This window comes from Gymnoscopelus microlampas (genome assembly GCF_963454915.1).
Source record: "Gymnoscopelus microlampas genome assembly, chromosome: 13".
In the NCBI taxonomy this organism is placed as follows: Eukaryota; Metazoa; Chordata; class Actinopteri; order Myctophiformes; family Myctophidae; genus Gymnoscopelus; species Gymnoscopelus microlampas.
This window is the reverse complement of record NC_139950.1, coordinates 44,701,291-44,728,675: the sequence shown is the minus strand read 5'-3', so window position 1 is coordinate 44,728,675 and position 27,385 is coordinate 44,701,291. Positions and strand designations below refer to the sequence as shown.

The 27,385-nt window shown below is 41.3% G+C and overlaps 1 protein-coding gene across 3 annotated transcripts in view; it reads left to right on the top strand.

Annotated features, from left to right (window-relative positions):
- The window catches only part of golga4 (golgin A4), a 52,509-nt gene extending 27,983 nt beyond the window's left edge, over positions 1 to 24,526 (top strand). For all 3 annotated transcript variants that reach the window (XM_084077178.1, XM_084077176.1, XM_084077177.1), the window contains 11 exons: positions 107 to 3,651; positions 3,791 to 3,912; positions 5,016 to 5,146; positions 6,786 to 6,872; positions 8,739 to 8,759; positions 8,999 to 9,067; positions 11,483 to 11,558; positions 20,005 to 20,102; positions 21,382 to 21,468; positions 22,089 to 22,840; positions 23,200 to 24,526. In XM_084077178.1, coding sequence (XP_083933304.1) covers positions 107 to 3,651; positions 3,791 to 3,912; positions 5,016 to 5,146; positions 6,786 to 6,872; positions 8,739 to 8,759; positions 8,999 to 9,067; positions 11,483 to 11,558; positions 20,005 to 20,102; positions 21,382 to 21,468; positions 22,089 to 22,103 — 4,251 coding nt within the window. In that variant the 3' untranslated portion in view covers positions 22,104 to 22,840; positions 23,200 to 24,526. The remainder of the gene's footprint in view (positions 1 to 106; positions 3,652 to 3,790; positions 3,913 to 5,015; positions 5,147 to 6,785; positions 6,873 to 8,738; positions 8,760 to 8,998; positions 9,068 to 11,482; positions 11,559 to 20,004; positions 20,103 to 21,381; positions 21,469 to 22,088; positions 22,841 to 23,199) is intronic.
- The last annotated feature ends 2,859 nt before the right edge of the window (positions 24,527 to 27,385 follow it).

The window sequence follows — 27,385 nt, the reverse complement described above, 5'->3', positions numbered from 1 at the left end:
TGTAATAATTGTGACAGGCCTAAATCTGGTCCTTTTGTGAAAGTATCATTAACTTGAATGATGTTTTACATTTTATTGCAATAACCTCCAATGTCTGACATTGCAGAGAATACTAGAGCTCGAGAGCTCTCTGCAAACGGGCTCCCAAGACGGCACCGCTCTGTCCCAGGAATTCTCCGGTCAGTTGGAGGAGCTGAAGGCCAAGCACCAGGAGCAAACGTCTGCATTGGAGGAAGCTCGTCAGCAGCAGCTGGACGCCCTAACCCAGCAGCATCTTACCGCTCTGGAGGACCTCAAAGAAACGCACAGAGCAGAGGTGGAGGCCATCCTGAAGGAGAAAGAGCTAGGGTTCCAGGCACACGTCGAAGACATGAACCAGAAAACGTATGAGAAACTGGACCTAAAGCAGACCGAGTTGGAGGCACTTTCTGCTGAACTGGCCGAGGCGTTGAGCGGTAAGCAGCTCCTGGAGGAGAAGCACAAGACGGAGGTGGAGAATATCCATCAGCTGGGAGGACGGGAGAAAGCCGCGAAGCAGGAACTCAACGCTGAAATCAGCGCTTTGAAGATTGTTCTCCAGGAGAAGGAAAAGCAGCTCGCCGAGCACGTCCTCAAGAAAAAAGCCGTTCACGAGGAGTCGGCAGCTGTTCTGCGAGACCTATCGGTCAAGGTCAAGGAGGTGGAGGAGCTGCGTGAGAGTCTATCTCAAGCCCAGTCTGAGAAGAAGACCCTGGAGAACGCCAATGCTCAGTTGCGTGACGTCACAGAGGATCTGGCTAAGTGCAGGAACGACTTGAAAGATTTGGAGCATCAGCTGGAGATCGCAAAGACGGAATGTAAGCATAAAGAGGAGTCGCTTCTACAAAGGTTGAAGGAGCTTCAAGAGATAGAGCAGCAGCTGCAACAGACGAAGAAGGAGCTCGCTGAGAAAGAACAGTCGCACACTGGAGAACTGAACACTAAGCAAGGAGAGGAGAAGCAGTTACGAAAGTGTCTCGACGATCAAAAGGCTGCCCACGAGAGCGCCATCAAGGACATGGAGGCCAAGTTGAAAGCACAGGACGCAAAGATGGACAAGTGGAAGACGAAGGCCAAAGAAATGCAGGAGAAGTTCAAGAAGAAGCTTCAGGAGAGCGAAGAGTCTGCGAAGAAGGAGCTGGCAAAGAAGGAGACGGAGCTGCAGCAGAAAGAGCAACAGCTTCAGGAGAAGATTGTAGCGATGGCTCAGAAGAGCTCCGAGGGCCACAGCAGTGCCATGTCAGAGCTGCAGAACAACCACAAGGAGGAACTGGAGAAACTGCGGCATGTCCAGAAGCAAGAGCTTGAGAAGCTGGAGCAACGTTGGCAGGAGAAGTTGGGACAACAGGAGGAGGATGTGGCGGAGAAACACGCGCACACTCTGCAGGAGAAAGCCCAGGAACTGGACGAAGTCTCTCAGCAGCTTAGCAAAAGCAGACAAGAGAAGGAGAAGGTATCACATGAGATAAAAGACTTGAAGGAGGAGCTGGCGATTCGACAGACTACTGTACAGAAACTGCAGGAGGAGCTAAAGGAAGCTGCGTTTAAGCTTGAAGGTTTGTCTCAGGGCGAAGTGTTCCTGAAGGAGCAAATGGAGTCTGTCGAGAGGAACCTGAACCAGGCTCTGAATGAGAGAAACTCTCTCCAAGATGAGCTGAGCAGGAAAGAAGAAGCGAACAGAGAGAGACTTAAGGCTTGGACAGTTAAGTGTGAGGAAACTGAGAAGCAGGTCAAGGCTCTGGAGGCTTCCAGATCTAAGGAGGTTGAGGCCCTGCAGCGGAAACTCGAGGAGAGCGCCCAAGAGCAGTTTGTCGTAATCAGTAACCAAATGGAGCATCACAGCAGGGATTTCCAGGCTAAGGCCAATGAACTCAGTGAGAGAGTCGAGGGCAGGGTGCGAAATCTGAGAGACAGAGTTTTATGTAACCAGAAAAAGGTGGGACATCTTAAAAACATCATCATCACTAAGGTAGACAGAATTTGCACTTTGGAGGAGAATCTCCGGCAGCAGACGGAGGAAAATAAGAATCTATGCAGTTCACTGGAGCAGATGACTGCTCAACTTAATGCTCACAAGGAGCACGTTGAAGCCTTAATGCAAGAGAGGGACGGTCTGATAAAGGAGGCTGAGAATCACTCTCGGTCCATCTCGGAGAAAATCCTTAGAATTGAGCAGCTTAGTGAAGAAAACAGAAGCATCTCAGAGAGCGTGAAAAGCAACGCGTTGCATATCAGTGACTTGGAAACCCAGCTAGGAAATAATCTAAGGGAGAAGGATGAAGCCATAACTCTGTTGAACCGGCAGTATCAGGAAGAGAGACAGCAGATGATCACTCAAATGGAACAGACCGTTGGGAGGCTCGAACAAGAGAAACAGTCTGCCATTCTCGACAATCAGTCCATCAGCAAGTCTGAGATGGACCAAGCCTTGAGCGAAAAGGAGCAAAAGGTGAGCGCACTCACCTCAGAGGTTGAAAGCTGCAACGGTAGAGTGTGTGAGCTTCAGGAGCTGTTGGCCCTGAAGGCTAAGGAGTGTGAACAGCTCGCCGCTGACCTGAAGCAGCAGCACAGTATCAGGGAGAACGAAAAGAGGGAGTTCACGGAACAGCTGCAACAGACCCAGGACCAGTCCTCCCAGAATGGCCCTCTGGTGCAGGAGATTGAGGAAAAACTGCAGTCCCTGCTGAAAGAAAACCACACCTGTAAACTAGAGCTCGAGAGTCAGAAAGAAGAATTTGAAAAGATTAGAAATGAGATTCTTGAGAGCAAGGAGGAGAGTCTGAAGGCGACCGAAGAGAGGCTGGCTACAGAGAGCGCCCAGAAAGTATCAGAACTCAAGAAGAAAGCGGAGCAGAAAATCGGTCAGATTAAAAAGCAACTAACCTCACAGGCTGAAGAAAAAGATCAGACCATCAAAGTGCTTCAGGCGAGTTTGGAGGAAATGAGGAAGAATGAAGTCTCAAATGAGCAACACACAGACATGTTAAAGGAGAAAGGAGTAACCCTCTTAGCATCAATTGCCAAGCTTAAAGAAGATCAGGAGAAACAACTTGAACTGATTACGAGCGATGAGAGAGACAAGGCGGAGAAGTCTTTAGAGGAGTTGAAAAACATCTATGAAGATAAGCTGTCGTCGTTACAAAGAGACGTAGCAAACCAGGAGGTAGAACCGGATGAAACACACACTATGTTAGAAGAAGTTAAGACAACGCTTAGACAGGCCGAAGAGCAAAATGAGAGGCTTCTCGCTGAAATGAGTCACCTTAAAGAAGAACTGCTTGAGAAGTGTGCGCTGCTCGATCAACATCGGGCAGCTATATCTTGCTTAGACAAGAATGGACAGAATCCGGTCGAGGTGGAAGACGGGCTGGTATCGGAGCGTTGTAGTGCAGAGCAAACCAAGAGCACCCTGGGAAAGGAGACGGAGAACCTTTCTCTGATGCAAGAAGAGGTGGACGGTGACTCTCCCGAGTCCTTGAGAAGGAAACTTGCCGATGTCAAGAACGAGAAGCAGAAGTTACAGAAAGACTTCACCAGCTTGCAGAAAGATATCCGATCTTTGAGAAAGGAGCACGAGCAGGACTTGGAATACATGAAGAAAGAATTAACTGAGGAGAATGACAAAAAGCTAAAGTACGTTTTCAATGAAATAAAAATAACACATAATAATAAAAAAAAGAAACATATCTATCAGAAATACAATTACATTTATAATTAATTGAATCTAATAACATTTTATTTTCTTTATCCCTTGTACCATGTCCCCTCACAGGCTTGAGATGGAAGATTTGGAGATGAAGCAGAACTCTGCGATAAAGCAGCTTCTGAGGGAATTTAACACACAAATGGCTTTGAAAGAGAGGGAGCTTGAAACATCAGTGAAAGAGACTATTGGTGAGTTGGAGAAATGCAAGGTCTGACATATACTTTTTATAAATATAAATCAGTGTTGCGCATCAAAAAATAACAGATCTACAAGCTCACGAATCGCACCACGATGCCTCGTGAGTTTGAAGATCGTCTATTTTCGATGCGCAACAACAATGCATATAAATCAGCAGTAATTGAGTACTCAGTGAAACTGACAAGGCTCATTGTTATGTTGTATTTGTTCCCTGTTGTGATGAAAACAAATTAGTCTCTGGTGCTTGTCAGCCGCACAGCTCCCATTGGGAATACAATGCCAGGCAGGGAAATAAAAGTAAAAAGGACTGACTTTTATGTTTAACAATAGCGTGCAACAACTACATGGAAACTGATTGAAAGGAAATATAATTGGCTTTTTTCATATCCTCCCACTAGGGTGGAACAAAGTCAAAGGATCATTGAATTAGGAAACAGTGTGTCTGAATTGCACTGTTTTTTTTCTCCCCTCTGTGGTCAATTCCAGTGGTGGAAAAAGTACTCAAATTCTTTACTTAAGTAAAAGTTCCAATACTGCAATATAAAAATACTCTGTTACAAGTAAAAGTCCAAAATTAAACATTTACTTGAGTGAAAGAACAAAAGTATTGGCATCAAAATGTACTTAAAGTACCAAAAGTAAAAGTACTAAATATTTGAAAATAGTCGATCTACAAGCTCACAACGCGTCGCGATGCGACGCGTTGTGAGCTTGTAGATCGGCTATTTTCAAATAGCCTAGGTATAAAATAAGGCTAAAGTGGTTAATGTATGTTTCATTATATCATAATTTATATCTGAAAAGTAACTAGTAACTAAAGTTTTCAAATAAATGTAGGGGAGTAAAAGTACAATATTTGCCTCTGAGATGTAGTGGAGTAGAAGTGAAAGTATTGGAAATTGGAAATACTCAAGTAACGTACTAATACCTCAAAATTGTACTTAAGTACAGTACATAAGTAAATGTACTTAGTTACTTTCCACCACTGGTCAATTCATACTGCTCTCCAAGTGGTTTGGAATATGCATTTGGAGGCTGTATAGTGTGTGTGTGTTAACTCTGGATTGTGTCCTTCCTTCCTTCCTCGGCACAGGGAAGGCCCAGAGCGTGGAGGCAGAGCTCTTGAATAGCCATCGAGATGAAACCTGTCAGCTTCAGAAGGCCATCGCCCAGAAGGAGGACGATCTGCACAGAACAGTTAAGAAATATGAAGAAGTGCTGCAGGTACTTCATGAAGACTAACTAGTGTCAGTGGTGGAAAAAAAGTACTCACGTTATTTACTTAAGTAAAAGTATCAATATAGAAATACTCTGTTACAAGTAAAAGTCCCGAATTCAAATTGTACTTGAGTAAAAGTGCAAAAGTATTGGCATCAAAATGTAATCAAAAAGTTTTCACATGTATACAAATCTTTTGAAAATAGCCGATCTACAAGCCCACAATACGTTGCATCGCGACGCATTGTGAGCTTGTAGATCGGCTATTTTCAAATGGCCAAAATGTATATAGGGCTGAAGTTGTTATTGTATGTTTTGTAATAATAATCCAAATCTACAAAGTTACTGGTAACTGAAGTTTTCAAATCATTGTAGTGGAGTAAAAGTACAATATTTGCCTGTGAGATGTAATGGAGTAGTACAGTACTTAAGTAAATGTGCTTAGTTACTTTACCACCACTGACTAGTGTAGTGCTCGTTTGGAGGGGGTGGCCGTTTGCAAACCAGTGCCCGTTCGTAACAGAACGATTGCTGGCCATCGGCTGTGCTGCGTACCGCATTCTTCAGAACCCGCTCATCATATCTACTTCACACTCGACACTCCACTCCCATTGGACTTTAGCAATACACCCGTCAAATGTGAAGATGATCGGTTTGACGGGTCTTGAGATATGCAAAGATCACGCAGACCTACAGATATTCTGTGAATGTATAGATATGGTTCAGTGCTGTGACCGTTCCGGCGTGGCTGTTCTGAGCGCGTTCCCATTGGGAACTGGTTGATTGCTAGGCTCCCAGTATATTGCTGCTTACCAGCCATGCCCGTTGAGAGCGTGCCGCTGCTTGGAACGATAGATTAATTTCACATGAAGTGAAATATTTCAATCCTTTTTTTGTATTGATGATTATGGCATACAGCTCTAGAACATTTTAAATCCAGTATCTCAAAAGATATTAAGGCCAATCCAAAAAATTATTTATAATACAAAAATGTCAACCTTCTGTAAAGTATGTTCATTTATGCACTCAATACTTTGTCGGGGCTCCTTTTATACAAATTGCTGCATCAGTGCAGCGTGGCATGGAGCTGATCAGCCTGTGGCACTGCTGAGGTGTTATGGAAGCCCAGGTTGCTTTGGTCAGCAACCCATTTACTAGTATTTTTTGCACTGTGGGCAGGTGCCAAGTCCTGCTGGAAAAGGAAATCAGCATCTCCATAAAGCTTGTCAGCAGACGAAAGCACAAAATGCTCTAAATTCTCCTGGTAGATGGCTGTGTTGGCTGTGTATATATAATCTCCTCCACCCCTCAGTCCTAACAAGGAAGAGAGATTAATGTTACTCCTCAAAGGGACGTTATCAGTACACAGCCTCCCCCTACCTTCCGTTTCAATGTACCACACATTGTATGAATTATGAACTCTTACTCTTATGACTGGCATTTCAAACCTGACCACAGGAATAATGAAACACTCATCCCGAGAAAATGAAGGCCGACTTCCTTTCCTCACTGTCTCCAAACATAATTAAAGTTGGGACATCTGAAACATGGTAATCGGCAGCTTGAGTAGCAGCATAGCCAAGCTGTGATGCTGAGATGAGACATACAGTAGGAAATGATTCACCCTTTGTTCTTCTATTTTCAGAGTCGAGAGACGGAAATGGGAGATCGAGTATGGCAGGTCCAGAAAGAACTGGAGGATTTGCAAGCGAGGGCCCATGGTGATTCTGAGGTAGAGTATTTTTTCCATAATTTGCAGTCTACTCTGCATATCTAGGACTAAATGAATACAGTTTCAAAGCAGTGTTGTTGATAAGGGAACCCAATCCTATACTACTGTATATTTTTAATGCTGAAACACAGTGGTGTTACTGTATGTAACTAAGTACATCGACTCAAGTACTGTACTTAAGGATGTCATATCTACTCTACACTGGGTCTCATTAATGACTGACATATTTGTACTTTGACTCGTATCAAATATAAATACTTACTTGTAGCTGTTACTGTGGTAAAAGCTTTCTATATAGCCCTCAAGGTGAGATATATTTAGTTGAAGCCAAGGCCTATTTGTCTCAAAAACGGCCACATGTAGATGAAATTTCAGTTGCGTGAACTCTCGTCGCACAAGGTTAGTTTTTGAACAACGGAAGTCTGATCGAAGCATTACGGAGTCTGGAAAGCCAACCGAAATGCAGAGGTGTTATTCCACCATACCCCGAGGTCCTTTTAAGGGCCTTCATTATGTGGGAGTTCAAATCAAGTTGAACAGATTTTAAAGGTTGATATCCACTGTCCCTTTTGTCCCTGATTCATAATTGAAGGATTCCGTCTAAAGAGCTGCAGGACAGCTTGCTGACATACTTTGCTCTGATCAGGCGCTTGCTTCAGTAATGTGGCAGGTCTCCAAAGCACGCCGGATACTACGAAGCTTATTTGAATCAGGCATGGAATGTTCTTCTCCCTACAAAAAAACAGGAGTTTTTGAGGCAGCAGTCATAGCCTCGACCCCTGTTACCAATTACGATCGTAAGAGGTGATCCCGACTGCTAGATTTATACTAGAGGGAATGCGCTCATGCTGCCACAGAGAAAGATAGGAGAAAACACACTGGGGAAACATTTGAGCCATGTGTTGTGGTGCTGTGAGACCTTCTGCTTGAGCCCTTCCACCTTTAAGCGCACGAGCGCAGATGCACACAAAACGCATAGAAACACACAGATCTTTTGTGCTTTCCCTTCACTGCATTTTTCCTGGGTGATGTAATAACTTTATGGGGGGATTGTATGGGTTTATGCTCAGGGAGGCCTGTTCCTTGCTCAGGGCCTCACAAGCCATACTTCATGTAGACAGACAGTGGGTTATTCTGTCTCGCTGTTCCAGTATCCTCTGGAGGAAAGATGGAAGACCAACACTCTGTCCAGTTTTACTCTGCATACACATTAAAAAGCCAGACATTTGCTACCGTGTACCATTCTATTAATGAGTAATTGGATTCCACATTAAATGGTATGTCTGTCAGTAATTCATTTGACTTAAAACGATTAATGTATATAAATATAGACATTTCGTATATTTACTTACTGTAAAAAAAAAATTTGGATCCTATTGTAAATTACATTACAGGTGTATTTTACTGCAAAGTTTGCAAACATTTGAACTGCGGGTATTTACCGGCTCCTAAATGTACTGTATAACAGCCATGCTTAGCTGTCAGTCCTTGTTGGAAAATATATTTGTCAATAAAAAAAACTATTGAACAATGCGGTACAGTAGGTGGCCCGTGACTTTGACAGAATGCGGTGCGTTTGTTGATGTAACTAGTTTGTTCATATAAATCCTATCCACAAATCCACCGTTTAACTTCCACAATCCACCTGATCAAAACCATTGGCGTTGTGTGCTGGATTCGAACCAACATCATCTCGGGTCACACACGCTCCATGCAGGAGGTGTGGAAGGAAAATGGACAAAGTCACTGGCCACCTACTGTAACTCATTATGTAAAAAAGCGTGTGATGTGGTGACAGTGCAGGACACTATATACAGCCATCACAGATTGATACTTAAATATCCTTTCTCTTTGTTTTTTTTCCAGATGGGCTTAGAAGAACTGCAGGTGAGATGGCTGTTTATCGTTGTATCGCGTTTGCCCTTTCGTGTTGACATGATTCACGTAATTCACAGGGAATGTGTAAACAAAAGTTTGTTAGTGTAAATGGCCCATGCTTTTGTTCGCAAGCTCCCGTGCGTGCCCATTGAATATAGATGTTGAGCCTTGGCTTTCACAGATTCACACCACAAGTCCTCAACACAGTCTCTCATGGTGTTTTGTGTATGTTGTGCCGCTCGTCACAGGCTCAACTTGCTGAGAAGACGATGCTGCTGAGCGAGGCCAGGCTGAAGGAGCAGCAGTTTGTTGACAGGGTGAGTAGTTCACAGTATAAATGTATCTCTGAGAGCCTGCCAGTGGAACCACGGGTCCATTTGGTGCCATTTGTATTGTGCACTCTAGAGTAGTAGTTCTCAATAGGGTTGTCCGATATTGGCTTTTTTACCGATAACCGATATACCGATATTGTCCAACTCTTAATTACCGATACCGATATCAACCGATACCGATATATGCGGGGATTATTGTGATTAGGGTAAGCTCAAATTTCATATCACACACACCATATACAGTAAGAACTCCTGTAACTTATTTATAAAGCAAAAAAAAAAAAAAAAAAAAAAACATTTTTTTTTTTCAAAAACCGATACCGATATTTTCCCGATATCAATTTTTATGCTAATATCGGCCGATAATATCGGGAGGCCGATAATATCGGACATCCCTAGTTCTCAACCAGTGGTCCGGGGACCACCAGGTCCTTAAGGGGATTCCAGGGGGTCCCCAGCAAAAGATGTTAATACATTTTCACCCCTTTATCCATATTGTATACGTTGGCTATTCAAAAATAGCAGATGTACAAGCTCACAGCGTGTCACTTCGTGCCACGCTGCGAGCTCGTAGATCTGCTATTTTTGAACATTTTCGAAAAATCTTGAAAGTGTTTGAAGAATCTTTTTATGATTTTTGCATGTTTTAACCAAGGGGCAAGGCTTGGATATTTACGATGAGGCCAACACGGAAGCTTATGAATGGCCAGAGTGGCGCTGTTTTACCCTGCGCCGACCTGAAGTGTCAGAAAGAATTTATTTTAGCGCAAGTGAATGGGTTTTTGACAAACTTTAGACTAGATTTTCTTACCGTAATAAAAATTGTCATAAATTCTATATGCTTCCAGTCGCTAGTTTAAAGTCTCCTTTCAATCATCATGATATGCGTTTTGCTAAATTATGGTCCCATTTATTCTAAAATTGACGATAAAGTAGGCTATGCTCCAGGAGGGGCGGGATGATTTGATTGACAACCTACACAACCAATAGCATTCATTCCCCGCCCCCGCTCTTGATTGACAAGCTACCCAACCAATAGCATTTTTGGGGGTGTTTTCCGGTTCGCTGGTCACGTGTCTGGTCTCAACCAATAGCGTTTGAGTTCCGGCGTGGCCAACTGTATATATTAACGATGGAGGAATGCATGTTCCTGAACTATCGGCTTCATTTTCGTTCTGTAGAAAGCAGGGGAGTGGCTTTGTCCATTCTTTTTTACAGTCTATGGTTTTAACACAAATCTTCTCTTCTGGGGGTCCCTGGCACAAAACATTTTCAGATGGGGGGTCCTCGGCCAAAATGTATATCAATTTAGGGGTCCTTGGCATGAAAAAGGTTGAAAACCACTGCTCTAGAGTTACAGACCTGTACAGGCCTATTCATACTCATTCCTCACCCCCGACGTACGTCAATCCCCATCTCCGTCTAGTATGTACGCCACTTAAGGGTCCATTTGGTTCCATTGGCACACTCACCCATTAGTAGGCCTGTCACAATTATTACATAATCTTCTAATCACACAGTGTTCTCTCTGCTTGGGGACAAAATGGACGGACGTGGTCGTTCACAGCACAAATCCCTCACACTGTATTCTTCCCAGGACTCCGTTGGCCCCCTCGGCCATCGGGAGCTACTGCTTTCCTAATAATCCAGTTAATTACATTGGCACATCTGTTTACATTTGCTCTAACCTTATAAACAATTAGAGTGGCCCCCCCGGCCATCCTCACTGTTGTTCTCACACACACACATACACGTCATTATCACAAACATCCCCCATGGATGACCAGGAAACTGCACTGACTGTTCATATATCCCACACACACACATTAGGTTAATACACTGAATGAAACCACTAGAGGTTGTTGGGTTTTTTAACAACTTGAACACTAGCGCGCATCCTGTTCTGGGGGGGGGGGGCATTGGCCGAAAATAGATGATCTACAAGTTAACTTGTAGATCTGCTATCTGAAGGTAACAAGAGCAGACCAAGTACTGAGTCAACTCAGGTCTGTTTTACTAAATATAGATGACTTAACCCATCACAACCGGCATTATTTTATACTTTGGCTATTCAAAAATAGCAGATATACAAGCTCATAGCGCGTCACTTCGTGCTGCACTACTAGCTTGTAGATCTACTATTTTTCGAAAAATCTTGATTCTTTTTTGCAAATCTTTGAATATATATATTCTTTTAAAGCGAACATCTTGACTTTAACTCAATTCTTTGCTTCTGGGGGGGTCTCTAGTACGAAATACTTTTGAGATGCGGGTTCGTGGCTGAACTTAAGTTTTTCAGAAAACTGTTTGGATTTAGAAGACATTTTGTAGATTCAGCCTCAGGTCTTAATGGTTTTAACTAAAGTGGCTTGACCATTTTTGTACCGTTCTCCTCGGCAGGTCCACTCGCTTGAGGACAAGATGAGGTGTGTCCACAAAAACTCTGTCGTCACTCACCTTGGGAGCTCTTTCAAAGGTAATGTAAACACTTTAAATGACTGCATTCTACATTTTCAGCTAATTTAAAATGCAGGCCTTTCATGCAGATGCTCTTATCCAGAACAACTTAAAAAGTGCAAGATGAGAGCAAGCATGAACCCTAGTCAAGTAACTAGGGTACCAGGTAAATGGTAAACCTAGCATCTGTCTCAACAACATGCTCTCTAAATAACATTCTTAAAGGGATAGTTCACCCACAAAATGACTTTTTATCTATCGATTACACACCCCATGGAGACTTGAATTCATGTAGATTTTTTGTTTTTATCGCATTCCTAAGCCAATAATTTGATGAATGAGTGTCCAACCGGATACATAAGCATCTTTCCGCCGGTCATCAAATTATTGGCTTAGGTCTTTTGTCTAAAAACAAAAAAATCTCCATGAATTCAAGGCTTCATGGGGTGTGTAATAGATAAGTATTTTTTTGGGTGAATTATCCCTTTAACATTTGTGGTCAAGCCAAACAAATCTAAATGATAAAACACCAACACTTATAGTGAGAGTATAACTAGCATAGTATAACTAGCATAGTATAACTAGCATAGTATAACTAGCATAGTATAACTAGCATCTGTCAAAACATGGGGGGGGGGGCAGCAAGAGGGGATACAAGGAATGACATAGAGTCTGAAGAGGTGACTTTATGGGGAGTGAGTCTGCAGTCCTGACTGAGAGGGGGAGGTCATTTCCACAATTTAATTTCCGTTTCAGGAAAAGAATGATGAACCCATGTAGATGATGCATTATTCATATTGCATTGTGAGTGAATGTAGCTCACACACACACACACACACACACACACACACACACACACACACACACACACACACACACACACACACACACACACACACACACACACACACACACACACACACACACACACACACACACACACACACAGAGACAGACAGACAGACAGACAGAGACACACACACACACACACACACACTCACTCTTATAGGTACATGATGTGTACTTACAGTATCATTAGCGGATCCATAATTATCATTCATTGAAGCTATTACTAATTGATTTAACTATCTGGATTTAACAGGACATTATGCCAAACATAATTAATATATTTCATTGTGAGTCAATTTAATATTCACATAATTATGCATGCATAAATGCCTGCATAATTATCAGTGTCATCAGTGAGACAATTTTTTTTTTAAATTTAAACCGTTACAAATTGCTTTAGTACTCACAGATTTAACCCATTTAGACCTGGAACGCATCTGTGTCACTTTAGGTTTCTTTGGCTATTCAGATATACAAGCTCAGATATACAAGCTCATAGCGCGGCACCGAGTGCCGCGCTATGAGCTTGTAGATCTGCTATTTTTTTTAAATATTGGGGAAAAAAAATCTGATTTTTTTTTTTCAAAAAACTGTTAGAATTTAGATTTTTTTTTAAAGAATCGCCTCAGGTCTTAATGGGTTAAACATTGGTGGAACAATAATCTTTGCTGTGCGTGTGAGCTATAGTTTGACATTTATGTCCCCTCCAGCCCAGCTGGCCTGCAGGCTATGGGAACACGATGCTCTCTTAACGCGATCGCCATCAATCTACCTATAGCCCGTGGGCCGTGGCGTACGCACTGGTGAACATGGATCAAAAATATGGGACAGGCGATTTCGGAAATACAGGACAGCGTGCAGGGGGGGCACTTAGGCGAATCCTAGAGCTATACAGACCTTCCCTGCTGGCATAATAAAGAGAATCTGCTGTCAAGAAGGCAGGGGGGGGGGGGGGGCCTAGTGAAAAGTCATCCCTGGACTTAATGGCTTTTGCAGATCGAGCTCTTTCGTTTCCCACACCAGACCCCTCAGCGCACGCATTTTTCCCTTCCCTCCTAAATCTTAGTCACCATTCCCCTTTCAAAATGCCCATATCTCACGACTAAGACACGTATACCTCTCTATAGGCGCCTCTGTCTTCCCTTAAGCCATTAAGACCGGGAACGCATCTGTGTGTCATTTTTAGATTTCTTTGGCTATTCAAAAATAGCAGATATACAAGCTCATAGCACGGCACCGAGTGCCGCGCTATGAGCTTGTAGATCTGCTATTTTTGAAGAATCGTGAAAATTTGTGGCAAAAACTTATATATATATATATATATATATATATATATTTTTTTTTTTTTTTTTTTTTTTTTTAAAGCGAACATTTTTCAAATATTTAGTTCCAGGAACCCCCTGAAGCAAAGATTTGAGTTACAAATATCCGCCAAAAAAAAACAGAAAAATTCAAATATTTGCTCAACTTTCCATGATTTTTCAAAAATAGCAGATCTACAAGCTCATAGCGCGGCACTTGGTGCCGTGCTATGAGCTTGTAGATCTGCTAGTTAAGAATAGCCCAACGAAACCTATAAATGACACACAGATGCGTTCCCGGTCTTAAAGAGTTAAGTTCTGGTCTCACCAAAAGTGTGGCCTTTCAAACCTTCTTCGTTGTGACTCAATTGAGCCTCTCATGTGAGTGCCTCGACCCTTCTTGCTTAATTCCCCCAACTACTATAAAAGCTGTGTCTCCAGGTACAGAGAGCTGACTGATGAGAACGGAGTTGATATCTGCCTCCTCCCCCCTCCTGGGTGGGGGTGTCGACTCAGTTGGGGGGGTGGGGGGCAACCTGGGGTCAGGGGACAAGAGGCGTGAGGATTTATTGAGCGCCCCCGTTTCTCCACGCCTTGGTGATCAAAGCCTTGTTTTGGACTCACACTCTCACCTCTTACCTATCCCCATCCCCTCATCAGTGTGTCTGCCAGACACACCCACACAGGGCCATTTGGTCATCATCATCCCAATGACTTTTCCAGAGAGGTCATATTGAGTGGTGTCTTATCTAGTACAGTGTAGTGGTGGGAAAAAAAGTTCATTTCAGTGAACGAACGATTTCGTTCACGTTCACGGCAATGATTCGTTCTCGCTCAGTAGCGTTATTTTCTAGTGTTCAAAATGTACTCGAGTAAAAGTGCAAAAGTATTGGCATCAAAATATACTTAAAGAACCAAAAGTAAAAGTGCTAACATATTTGAAAATAGCAGATCTACAAGCTCACAACGCGTCGCGATGCGACGCGTTGTGAGCTTGTAGATCTGCTATTTTCAAATAGCCTAGGTATAAAATAGGGCTAAAGTGGTTAATGTGTGTTTTATAATGTGTGTAAAACACCATCGCGGGAGCGTTTTTTTTTTCCATGTCGCGCGTGAACTTAATAGCTTCAGAAAGTGAACGAGCTCGTTCGCGTTCACGGCAAATGAACTAGTTCTTTTGAACGAATCGATCATGAACGACACATCACTAGTGTCTTATCTAGTACAGTGGTTCTCAAGCCTTTTAGCCACTTGCACCTAGGTCTGTCACGATTACACATTTAAGTTGACGATTAACTGTCACTCAAATAATTGCTATTAACGATTTAATTGTGTGTTTGGCGTTGAACATTGGAACATATGAAGCCTTTCAGGTTTCGCAATCAAAAATTCCACAGGGCAGATATGACAAATAACTGAAATATACAAAGAAATTATTGACATATTTGATCATTTTTATTCATGTAAAAATAGCAGAAATAGCTGATCTAGAAGCTTACAATGCGTCACGAAGTGACGTGTTTTAAGCTGGTTTTGAAATGTTTTTTGAAAATGTGTGAACATCTTTCAACATGGAGACGATTAACGATTATGCAAAAATAATTGTGACTCATATAATTGCCTTTAGATGATTATGTAATAGCTGTGACAGGCCCAACCCCCAACGCCCCCTATTCTGGAGGGAACAACACCAAACAAAATGGGTGTTGAAGGAAACTAAGTACAGAGCCAACTCGGGTCCGTTTTAACTTAGTATCGAGGGTTCTAAGATGGCACCATTTCTGTCCACTTGCTCTGTGTCTCAGAGGGAGGGCTGTGGACAGTTCAGAAACCATGCCTACCAATGACATCATCGGTAGGCATGGTTTGGTCGTTTCAAACTCATTTATTTTTTAGGCAAGAACAATGTCAACCATTTCAGCACGCTAACATTCCAGTAAGAGGAAGGCTGTAGTTTCTATTAGCTTGGAATCCCCATCGGTGAGGTGGGCGGAGGAGATTGGCAGGCAGGTTTCTGAACTGTCCCAACAACCCCTTCAATGAGACGCAGAGCGATGGAAATTGTGCCATCTCATAATGAGCATGAATGAGGACTAATTATATGATATCCACTTCCTTATAAGATAAGGTTGAAAGGGGATGAAGTGCCCCTTTAATTTCAAGGATGCAGCAGACGCCCGGGACCCCCAGGGGTCCTTGAGGGAGTTCCAGGGGGTCCCCAGCTAAATGATAGATAGTTAGGAACCAACCATTTGATATACGAGTTTTACCCCAATCTACACTGTAAAATCCTCTGTTATTTTAACTGAGTGTGTACAAATGGACCCTTAACATGGGGGATCAAGGGTCTATTTGGTAACTCTCCCCCCTCCTGAACCCCCCTCAAGGACCCCATACTGTATCCTAGTGATACAGTATGTCTGTTTTGGCTACTACATTGACAACATGTGATGGGGAAGAGTAAAGTGGTTGAATCATTGGCATGCGTATTACCAGCGCTGTGCTACTGCACCATAGTTTTCCATTCATAGTTTATTTTGGGTTAATGGTGTAAAATAGCTGGAGGCAACACGTTAAAAAGGTTGCTTGTTAGTTCTGTTGGTTCAGTATTAAGGTGCTCATGCTGAGCCTGCGCCATTCTTTCCTGTATTTGTGGCTGGCACTTAATTTGAACCCGGGCCTGTGCTGAAAGTGTTTGGTTGCTAATAGGAACACGATGCTTTGTAAGATAGCAAGTGCCAGGATTAAGCTGGAACACGAGAGAGCGTTCTATGGAAGTTTAGCGGTGCTTTTTTTGGAGAAGAAATGACATGATTTGCATTCATACACTGAATTTCTTAGATCTCCTTCCCTGGTGAAAATTCTCATCCTGTTTTTATTTGGTCGAGGGGAGCTGTATAAGCGTGCACTCTGTAAGCGCTATGTTGTGTGTCTACACAGTATCTTCCAGTGGTGGAAAAAGTACTTGCGTGTTTTACTTAAGTAAAAGTATCAATACTGCAATGTTGAAATACCCTGTTGCAAGTAAAATTCCGGAATTCAAAATGTACTTGAGTAAAAAATACAAATGTATTGGTATCAAAATGTACTTAAAGTACCAAATGTAGGAAATACTCATTATGCAGAATGTCCCATTTCACAAGTTTTCATATGTATAAAAAAGAAATCTTTGGAAGATTCAGATGGCCAAATTTGTTTTAGGGCCAAAGTGGTTAATGTATGTTTTGTAATAATAATCAAAATCTACAAAGTAACTAGTAACTAAAGTTTTCAAATAATTGCAGTGGAGTAAAAGTACAATATTTGCCTTTTGAGATGTAGTGGAGTAGAAGTAAAAGTACAGAAGATTGCAAATACTCCAGTAAAGTAACAATATGCGCATGTTCTTAGTTACTTTACACCACTGTCTGGTATCTTCCCAAACCATTATAAATGAAGTGTTAAATAATGTGAAAGGACATTGGGGTAGTGACAGAACAGGCTAAGAATGCCCGCCATCCACAAGACATGTTGTAAGTGCATTGTTGTGTGTGTGGTCATGCACATTGTGTTGCAGCAACCAGCAACCATCATCTAATAACGTTTATTACACACAGTTTAATACTGTGAAATTACTTTGGGCTCTTACCAGTATTGCAGAATGTCTCGACTGACAGCTTCTTGTGTACACTTTTGTTTTTTATAATAATAATATTTATTGAGCACAGTAAAAGCCCACCCACCCCCCCGGGATAAATAAATAATACTGGAGCATAAAATATATGAATAATAAAATAAAACATATTAGTTTAAAAGCCTATGGATTAGGGAAAAGCATAGTTAACACAAGTTCTAACAAGCAATAAGACACATTTTAGGAGACTAAGAGGAGACCAAAAGAAATACAATAGTCCACACGAAACACAGTAGACCTGGAACGGTGGAACCCCATTACGTAACTATACCTTTCAAGCCAGGAACCCCTTTTGGGGTTCTTGTTGCTATGTACAGTATATAGCAACATCACGTTTTTGTAATTTTTGAATAAATATTTGAAGTTTTTCAGAAAACTTAGGTCAGGATTTAGAAGGTATTTTGGTCTAAATGGGTTAAGTACAGAAATGTGCCCACTGCCCACATCAACAAATAAACAAACAAAATAAAAACATACACAAACAAAATGATGGCAAATGAGGTGATCTAGGCTAGGGTAAAGCTTTCCTGAACAGATGTGTTTTCAGAAGTGACGTAAAAGATGACACAGAATTGTCTTTTTTAATTGCCAAGGGCAGGGCGTTGCATAGCCTAGGTCGTTGGTTCTCAAAGTGGGGTCCGGGGACCCCCAGGGGTCCTTGAAGGAGTTCCAGGCCAGGGAGTCCCCAGCTAAATGATGGATAGTTAGGAACCAAATTGACCCTTATGGGTCTGTAACTCTGAGAGTGTACAAATGGAACCAAATGGACCCTAACGGGTCCATTTGTACACTCTCAGAGTTAAATTAACATTGATTTTACAATATAAATTGGGGTCCCAGAGATAGAAAGTCCATTAAATGGGGGTCCGTAGCCTAACGCATGTCAAACCGGGGGTCCTTGAAATTAAAATGTTTGAAAATCACTGCTAGAGCCGTAAAAATCTTCTCTTATGGGGGTCCCTGGCATATCTTTTCAAATGGGGGTCCATGGACTAATAAGTGTCAATTTGGGGGTCCTTGACATGAAAAAGTGAGAACCATTGGCCTAGCTGCTTGGACTGCAAAAGCCAAATCACCCTTTGACTAAACATAAGATACTGAATAAACATGACATTCTGAATAAACATAACATACTGAATAAATACACAGTACACACAAACTGACAAAGATCATGCACAATGTATACTTACTTAATCCTCTTCGTTCCCTGTGGAACACAAGGCTGTGACTATCTGCTTCCATCTAGTCCATACATGGGCAACTGGCGGCCCGGGGGCCACATGCGGCCCCCACCTTCACTTAATGCGGCCCACAGGTTAATATCAGAATACTGATATATTATATATTACAATTCCAAACATGATTGATTTAATTACTTCAGTCTATATTAGTAGCTTAGACAATTCTATTGTCTTTTTTGGTCCAATGTATTTGTATCAAGTTCATAAAGTTAACATAAGTATAACTAAATGGATTTGAAATTTAAATAAAAATGTTACTTTTCAGGATTCCAATTCAAAAATAGAAGGAAAAAAAATCTGTATTCCAATTCAAAAATAGCAAAAATAGCCGATCTACAAGCTCAAAACGCGTCGCGCTGCGACGCGTTTTGAGCTTGTAGATCGGCTATTTTTGCTACTTTTGTGTGACATAGAATGACGAAAAAAGTTGAAATATGGAGAGACAGTATATGCAATGTGGCCCTTTGTAGTGAGTGTGCAAATATAGAGGCCCTCTCCATCATCAAAGTTGCCCACTCCTGATCTAGTCCTATCCTGTGCTTCATGTTGTGCCTCGCCCCATGTTAGGTTTGCCATCTTCAGCTCTGAGATCACAGTTCTTCACCACAATGTACTCATGAATCAAAGTTGTAATATCTATTTACAAGTACAACATATTGTACTTGTAAAAGAAAAAAACGTATATATAGATATTTAAAAATAAATAAAGTAAAAATGTAAGATATAAAGTACACTTCTGTGCATTAAATATGTTAGGAAGAAACACAACTGTACAGTACAGTTAAAGGTAGGGTAAGTGATTTTCTTTGGGGTAAAACAAAAAGTATTTTTTTTAAAAGGTTAAAGCACTATATTCTGATAGTAATCATTGCTATAGAGTGTTTGTTCAGTAACAGGAGTCTCCCCGTCTCTCCAGCTCTTTAATAAACAGAAAAGACATTTTCTGGTAGGTGTCAAAATCTCAGCCAATCAGGATAAAGTACCCATTTTAAGCTTCATTTTTATAGTGTTCCAGTTCTAATTTTGCCTGATCATTTCTTAGTGTCATCACTTCCAATTTCACTTGTTTAATCTATATCCTGATTGAGTTCTCTATCCTGATTGGATAAAATTGGAAATGAAACTGAAACTGAAACGAAAATGCATTTTCTGTTTTATAAAGAGCTGGAGAGACATGGAGACTCCTTATATGGACAGGACACTCTATAGTAACGAGCACTATCAGAACATAGACCCATTTTGCAATTATTTGTATAATTGCAAATCACTTACCCACAGCTTTCTGAAAAAGCTGAGTCATTATTTTCTTTGATATCTTGATGCTATACATCATTCGCATAGACACGCCGGTATTCCTGTATAATAGATTCACTTTATTTTTTTTATTTTTTTGTCTTTCAGACCCTGGATACCACTATACCGATGCTCTCTCAGAACCCACTGAGTTCGAGTACCTGAGGAAAGTGTTGTTTGAATACATGATGGGACGGGAAACAAAGGTAAGTTGTTTTTGTACACGGTTCTGCAAATTAAAACCCACATTTTAAAATCCTGACAGCACTAAACGTCATTTGACAGTATTTTGACTATCAAAGTCTATCTAAATGATGTGTGTATCCAAACATTTTAGCTGATTGGGGAGAGTATGCTGAAATAAGAGAGGTCATCAACCACTTAAGTCTGATTTATACTTTGTCATGCGACGGTGCTGTGTGGCGCTGTCCGATCTACATGCTCACAACACATAGCGATGTGTTGTGAGCATGTAGATCGGCTATTTTTGCTACTTTTGTGTGACACTGTAGTATGACATATCAGGACATTAATAAATATACAACGATAACAAAAAACAGAAGGTTGAAATACGGAGATAGGAGGTTTCGGCCCGACAGTGACGATATAAGACTAGACCTTTTAATGTGAATTTTGGCTTAGAATGACATGCCCAAAAATAGGGACGCCAGGGTTATAAAGTGGTTAATTAGCCATAGGTTGTCTGCCACGTGAAACTTGAGCCCATTTTTAGAATGTCATGAAAAAAAAGTGTGTGCCTTGTCCATCTCGCAGCACCCAATTAATGGTGTTGTCTGTAATTAACAGGGCTATCGACATGGTCCTAAAGCCAGCAGGACTTCCCCCCCCTGGTCCCCAGCAAACTGTTGAGTCTTTATGGTATCACAGCCAGGCCTCCCTGGGCGGGAGGAAGTCCTCCCGGCAGCCCACCAGCACATACATTTTACATGACGCAGACTTGCCATTTTTATAAGACTTGACCGGCCTTGTTTAGCGTTAGTCGAGCGGTTAGGTTCACCCTAAACAGCAGCCCTGTTTCTGATTAGCCCTGTATTTATGGGGAAACGCACGCAGCCTGGCAGATGGGCCTGGAGTTGATTATGGGAGATAATGGGGTTTTTTGTCTCGTTGTTGGGTTTTAATTGTCTCCCAACGCAGCGCTTGATTTGATTGGGTGATGGGGCGAAGGGCAGGGGTTCACACAGATCATCTGTGTCTTATTGGGAGCAGAATACTAAAAAGCTGAACAAGCAGCATTGGATAACCACTTAAGCCCTATTTTATACTTCATCGTAAGATGGTGTTGTGTAGCTAAAATAGTCGATCTACTGAAGGTTTTGTAATTGCTTTTTAAAAAAAAGCTTATTATGACATGCCCAAAATAGAGATGACAAGATGGAAGTGGTTGAAAATCGTCAGAGCTTTATCCTTATTTAGAACATTAGTAGCTCATTTGTTTTGTTTTGTTTCTGACCTCTCCCACAGACAATGGCCAAAGTCATAACTTCCATGCTCAAGTTCCCACCAGACCAAGCACAGAAGGTTCTGGACAAAGAGGACACGAAGGCAGCTGTAAGCATCTCTTTTGCTCGTCATGGGTAGACAGACATCCAGTAGCTCATACAACAAACTCTACTTTAAGTTGCCAAATTCTCACGCTCTATATATATATATATTTATTTTTCTATTTCTATCGCAATAAGTAAATGTAATGAAAGTAGCTGTTATGGGAAAGTACCCATATACCTGTCTAGGAAGGATAGGGAAGTAACAATTATATGACATGAAAAAAGTTCATCTCCGGTTCGAATGCTCCACAAATGTTACAGGATATGAAAGTCATTTAGCTGCAGTGGTGGACAGTAACTAAGTACATTTACTTAAGTGCTGTACTTAAGTACAGTTTTGTGGTATTTGTACTTGTACTGGAGTCTTTCCCATTTCCAAATATTGTACTTTTACTCCACTACAATTATTTGACAACTTTAGTTTCTAGTTACTTTTCAGATATAAATTATGATATTGTGAAACATACATTAACCACTTCAGGCCTACTTTATACATGGCTTATTTGAAAATAGCTATCTGAGTACCTCTTCCACCACTGTTTAGCTGGTATTGTAGAACACTGTCACAGTAGTAGTGTGTCAGTCTGAACTAAGAACCCTTTATCTCTCCTCTTTTATCCACAGCCCTGGTTACGATGAGTCTTTGAATGGGCCGGCACTACTTTGGGATAGGAATACATTGCTGCTTGAAGGGCTAGACTGCCATGGACTTGATCAAGCCCTTCTCCTGTCTGCATTTCTTTTCATTTGCGTGTGTGTGTGTGTGTGTGTGTGTGTGTGTGTGTGTGTGTGCAGTCTTGTGTTCGGTTGTGTGTGTGGAGGTGCTGGGTGTGTGTGTGTGTTTTGTGTGTGCTATTGTTAAAGGAGCACTTCGCCAAGTTTTCACCCAGAATTTTAACTACAGTATTTCCGACAGTGATAATGTAAAAAACACCTGTGGCCATGTGTTAGGTATTGTGCAGAATCCCCTCTGAATAGATAGACACACACACACATACAGTATTTGTCTGTTTCTCCATGACGTTTTTTTCCGGAGATTTATGAAGAACTACGTACACCTGCTTCTCATTATATATCATAGCGTGAAGGTGAGATCAGTGTGGGATATTGTGCACACGTTGAATGATGCTAGCGTTCACTCCCATATTTACTACCCAGGTTAGAAAAAAAGCCCATAAGTAACCCCATTTAGCCATAGTCTAATAACAGTGTTACCTCCATATCATTTTTTTTAGCTATCAATAAGTTACTGTGTGTGTGCGGTTTGTGAATGAATCTGCACAAATCACAACAATGTGGTGTTCGGTGGGGAATCTGCACTTAAACGGACAGCTGCTTGTTTGCATATCCTAGTGTGGTGAGGGTCTACAGCAGGGGTCCTCAACAGGGGGTCCTCAGAGCTATTATAGGGGGTCCGCCAAATATTTGTCTGATTTTGTGTGTTTTTCTTTTTACATTAACCACTTGAACCCTAAAGAATTCCTATTCTGAGGGGAACATTAGCCGAAAATAGCAGATCTACAAGCTCACAACGCCTCGCGCTGCGAGGCGTTGTGAGCTTGTAGATCGGCTATTTTTGGCAAAGGGTATAGGTGTAGAGGGGAAAAAGAGGCCAAGTAAAAAAAAGTTTAATCTGAAACACAATTTTATACAATATAGAGGGGGTCCCTGCTTCATCTCTCTCTCAGCTAGGGGGTCCTTGGCCTGAAAAACGTTGAAGACCCCTGGTCTACAGTACACCTCATTTGGACATCTCTGCCCCCCTCTACCGAGGTCAGTCAGACTCTCACACACACACAGTGCTTATAGGTCTGTCACCATTACACATTTAAGTTGACCATTTATTGTCACTCAAATAATTGCGATTAACGATTGAGTTGTGTGTTTGGCCATTGGACATTGGAACATATTATGAAGCCTTTTAGGCTTCTGATAAAAAATTGCACAGGGCAGATATGACAAAGAACTGAAATATGCAAAGAAATTATTGACATATTTAATCATTTTTATTCATGTAAAAATAGCAGCAATAGCTGATCTACGAGCTTGCTTCGTGATGCGTTGTAAGCCTGAAGATCAGCTATTTTCAATATTTGAAAATGTGTGAAAATCTTTCAACACGGAAAAGATATGCAAAAATAATTGCGATTACCTCAAATAATTGCGATTAAACGATTATGTAAAAATTGTGACAGGCCTAAGTGCTTACTGGTGAAGATCGGCTATGTTGACCATATGTCCCGGTTTCAAGCTGGGTTGTCCCGAGAATCACCAGATATCTAGCTTTTCCTCGGTTTCAACATTCACTACCATATTGTCGCCGGTTTGCACCACAATCAAAATTGTGCTTGTTTCGATTGCTGACATAGACATTTATCATGTTCTGTTCTGTTCTGTTGAAAGGTGAAATCACTGGGTGTGCCGAGCACAAAAATAATTGTCGCCCATTCTGATGGAAAACACCAGGCGAAGTTTCTAAAAAGTAATAAAAGCGAGTTGCATTGCGACGCGTTGTGAGCTTGTAGATCTGCTATTTTTGCTATTTTTAAAAATGTGTTTAAGGGTCCCGGTTTGGGTGTTTGAAAATAAGGGTCACCCTACTGTAGATAGTGAAGATTTTATTGCTTCAATTGATCAGTGGTTTTCAAACTTTTTTTTATTTCAAGAACTCTACATAACTCAGAGTTACAGACCTGTAAGTGTCCATTTGGACCCTTCATCAACAAACCCTGAGGATCTCTGGACCCCACTTTTGAAAACCACCGGACGACATTGATTGACCATCAATAATGATTACACATAAAAAGAAAAGTGGCGAAATTCTCCTTTAAATGTTTGTGATCCCTGTATGGGTATGTACTGTATGATAGTTTATGGTGTGAGGGGAAATTAGAGAATAAGGCCAGAAAAAAAAACATTATTTTTAAGACTCTAGTTTTACTTTTGAGATTTACGATTGTTAATTTATACATTTATGTTTTAGTCCAGGATAGACGGTTTCCTTTTTATTTGTATCTATTATTAAAGAATGGCTCGTGCAATAAATTATATCCTGTATTGATGCTGATGGTCAGTTGATTTTGTGTTCTGTCTGCATCACTTCCACTGTAACTGTGTTAAATGACCCTTTAACTGTGCACTCTTTAACTGTGCACTCGCACCGTGTTAAGATACCTGCTTCTAGGACCTTGTTTGTGTAACACAGCTTTTATACTTTATATTTTGTGGACACTGACAGGTTAGATAACCCCTGAAAAAAAAAGAAAAACAATGTAAATTGTACTATGAAAATTGAATTGTATAATAGGGCACAATATGACTGTTGCTACACATTTTCAGATGAACTAATTAAATCATATTTACAACTATTTGCGATAAACTTTTTTTGTCACTCTTGTTGCTATTGGTTGTGTCTCCTGCACCGAGTTATCTGAACTGAATCTCTTTATTTTTTTTAATTATTTGTTTCTATGTTGTTAACCTTTGAAGAATATACCTTTTTATTAATTGTAAACACAGGTTTGCCATCATTCATCCCACAATGAGAATTGAGAACTATTGTAACAGTCACGTGGTTCTCGATGTGCGGTCCTTAGTTGGAACCCCCTGTGGCAGTGGTTCTCAAACTTTTTTGTGTCAAGGACCCCCACATGTATTTGGCCGCGGACGGACCCCCACCTGAAAAGGCGGTACGAAGTGATGTGAGTGCTGTGAGCTTGTATATCTGCTATTTTTGAATAGTTAACGTATAAATTGATAATGTAGTTAAAATGATTGTGATGCTGCATTACTTGCATAACTAATTTAGCTGGGGACCCCCTGGAACCCCCCAAGGACCCCACTTTGAGAACGACTCAGGCACTTGAGGGGGCTCCACGGGGTCCCCAGCTAAATGATTGATAGTTAATCTTCATTATCACATGTACGAGTAAATCCAAGTAGAGGACATACAAGAATGGCTATTTTGACCAGAGTGTCACTGTTACCTCAGTCTGTAACCTGCCTATACAGTGAGTCATTATGCCATATAAGGGGGGGATGCCATCCCCCTTGCGTTAGCAAAATGACCAAAATGCATTCCCCTTGTAAATCTACCCTCTCCATCCTCAGCCCCCCTGTCAACCTAAATTCTTCAACTCCCCCCCTTATCAACAACAAACCATCCCCCCTGTTGAAGATGAACAGATCACCTACTGTCTTGCCTTAAGTACATAAACAGTTAAAGAATTCTGGACCAAATGACAGGCCATATCAGACTTACAGTGGATTGTGATAAAACAATACAAAAGTAATCAAATGGGGGGCATTGGTGTAATGCCCATCAAATTGGGGGTCCTTGAAATTCAAGGGGTTGATGAACCACTGATATCAAACAGGATCAAAGGATGACGTTTGACCCCAACATATGTTTCAGCAGCTTAGGTTCTATTTAACGACGGTACACAAATATTTTATCTTTTTATGATTTGAATTAAAGCTTTATTTATATGGAGTAACTAACTGTAGCTTGCTGAAAATAACTTCTTATGGGGGGATTGGCGGTTCTGGAAAGTCCTTGAACAGTGGTAAAAGTCTGTGGAGATATAATGCCTGAAGAGTGCAAACTGACCCTGTAAAGTGGACTGACTAATCAAATGGCAGGTGTGATTTGCTAGAAGCCTCTGGATTTGCACAGTGCCTGGATTTGCATAAGCAAGCTTAAGGCGGGGGTTGCCATGGCAATCAATTGGCTCGATCATTTGGGCGGCCAGAGCCCTTTCTGGCGGTTATGGACTCCCTCAGGTCGTCTGCGACGTGTGTGGTGAGTTTGAAGTTGAACGTTTGGGTGTTTTTTACAGACAGAAGTTACAATATACTGAGAGAGATTTGGTTCACTTATTGTAAGATAGAAGCTGAAAACATGCGTCATTTGGGGTACTCAATACCTTTTGTACTCAATTCATTGAAATATTAATGACAGACAAATATACAATACTATGCAAAACATCATAAACAGTTTGAAAACAAAAAATATGTACAGTAAACAGTTCGAGGTGGGGGGGGGGGTCTTTTTTATGGTTTGAATTAAAGCTTATTTTATAGGGAGTAACTAGCTTGCCGAAAATAACTTCATGTTTACTTTACAACTTAACAAAGCTGAAAACAGTGCGTCAGAAGGGCAAAGGTTTGAGAACCATTGCTTTACAACAGTTGTTCTCAAAGTGGGGTCCGGGGACCCCTACCCTACGAGTTCCTTGGGGGTTTCCAAATGGACCTTTACAGGTCTGTGAACTCTGACAGTGTCTGAGTTATGGGGGTCTTTGAAATTAAAAGGTTCGAGAACCACTGCTTTACAAACATACGTCACCTTGCTAAACTAATGGCCTAAGTCATTTTTTGAGGAAAATGATATTTTTGCCTAAGTCAGCTCCTCATATAACACTGGCCACCTCTGGTAAAAATCGCCCATCTCCTAATTGAAAAGGATCATGCTGTTCACTCCCCTTTTAGTATAATGGCCTAACTACCTAGTGTGACTTAGGCCAAAATATGCCTTCTTTTGGGCTTAAGTCACATGGTTTTGTGACTTTGGCCAAATTATTTACTGATTTAGGCCATTTGAAAAAAAAATGTTTGGCCTAAGTCAGATTTAATCCTATTTAAATCTCTTATGTTACATAACTGACAGACAGTGTTATTTCTAGTTAAATAGTCATAATTTAAGAAATATCATATAGTTTTGTTTTGGATCAGTTTTTTATTTTCCCTGAAAAACTTTTAAAAAATGACTTGGGCCATTAGTTTAGCAAGGTGACGATAACAAAGCTGAAAACAGTGCGTCAGAAGGGCCGCTAGATGGCAGTGGTCCACACACAACCTCCATGGTTTGAAACGTGATGCTCATAGGTTTTTCTACCCATTCACGTCCCTCCATCGTGACC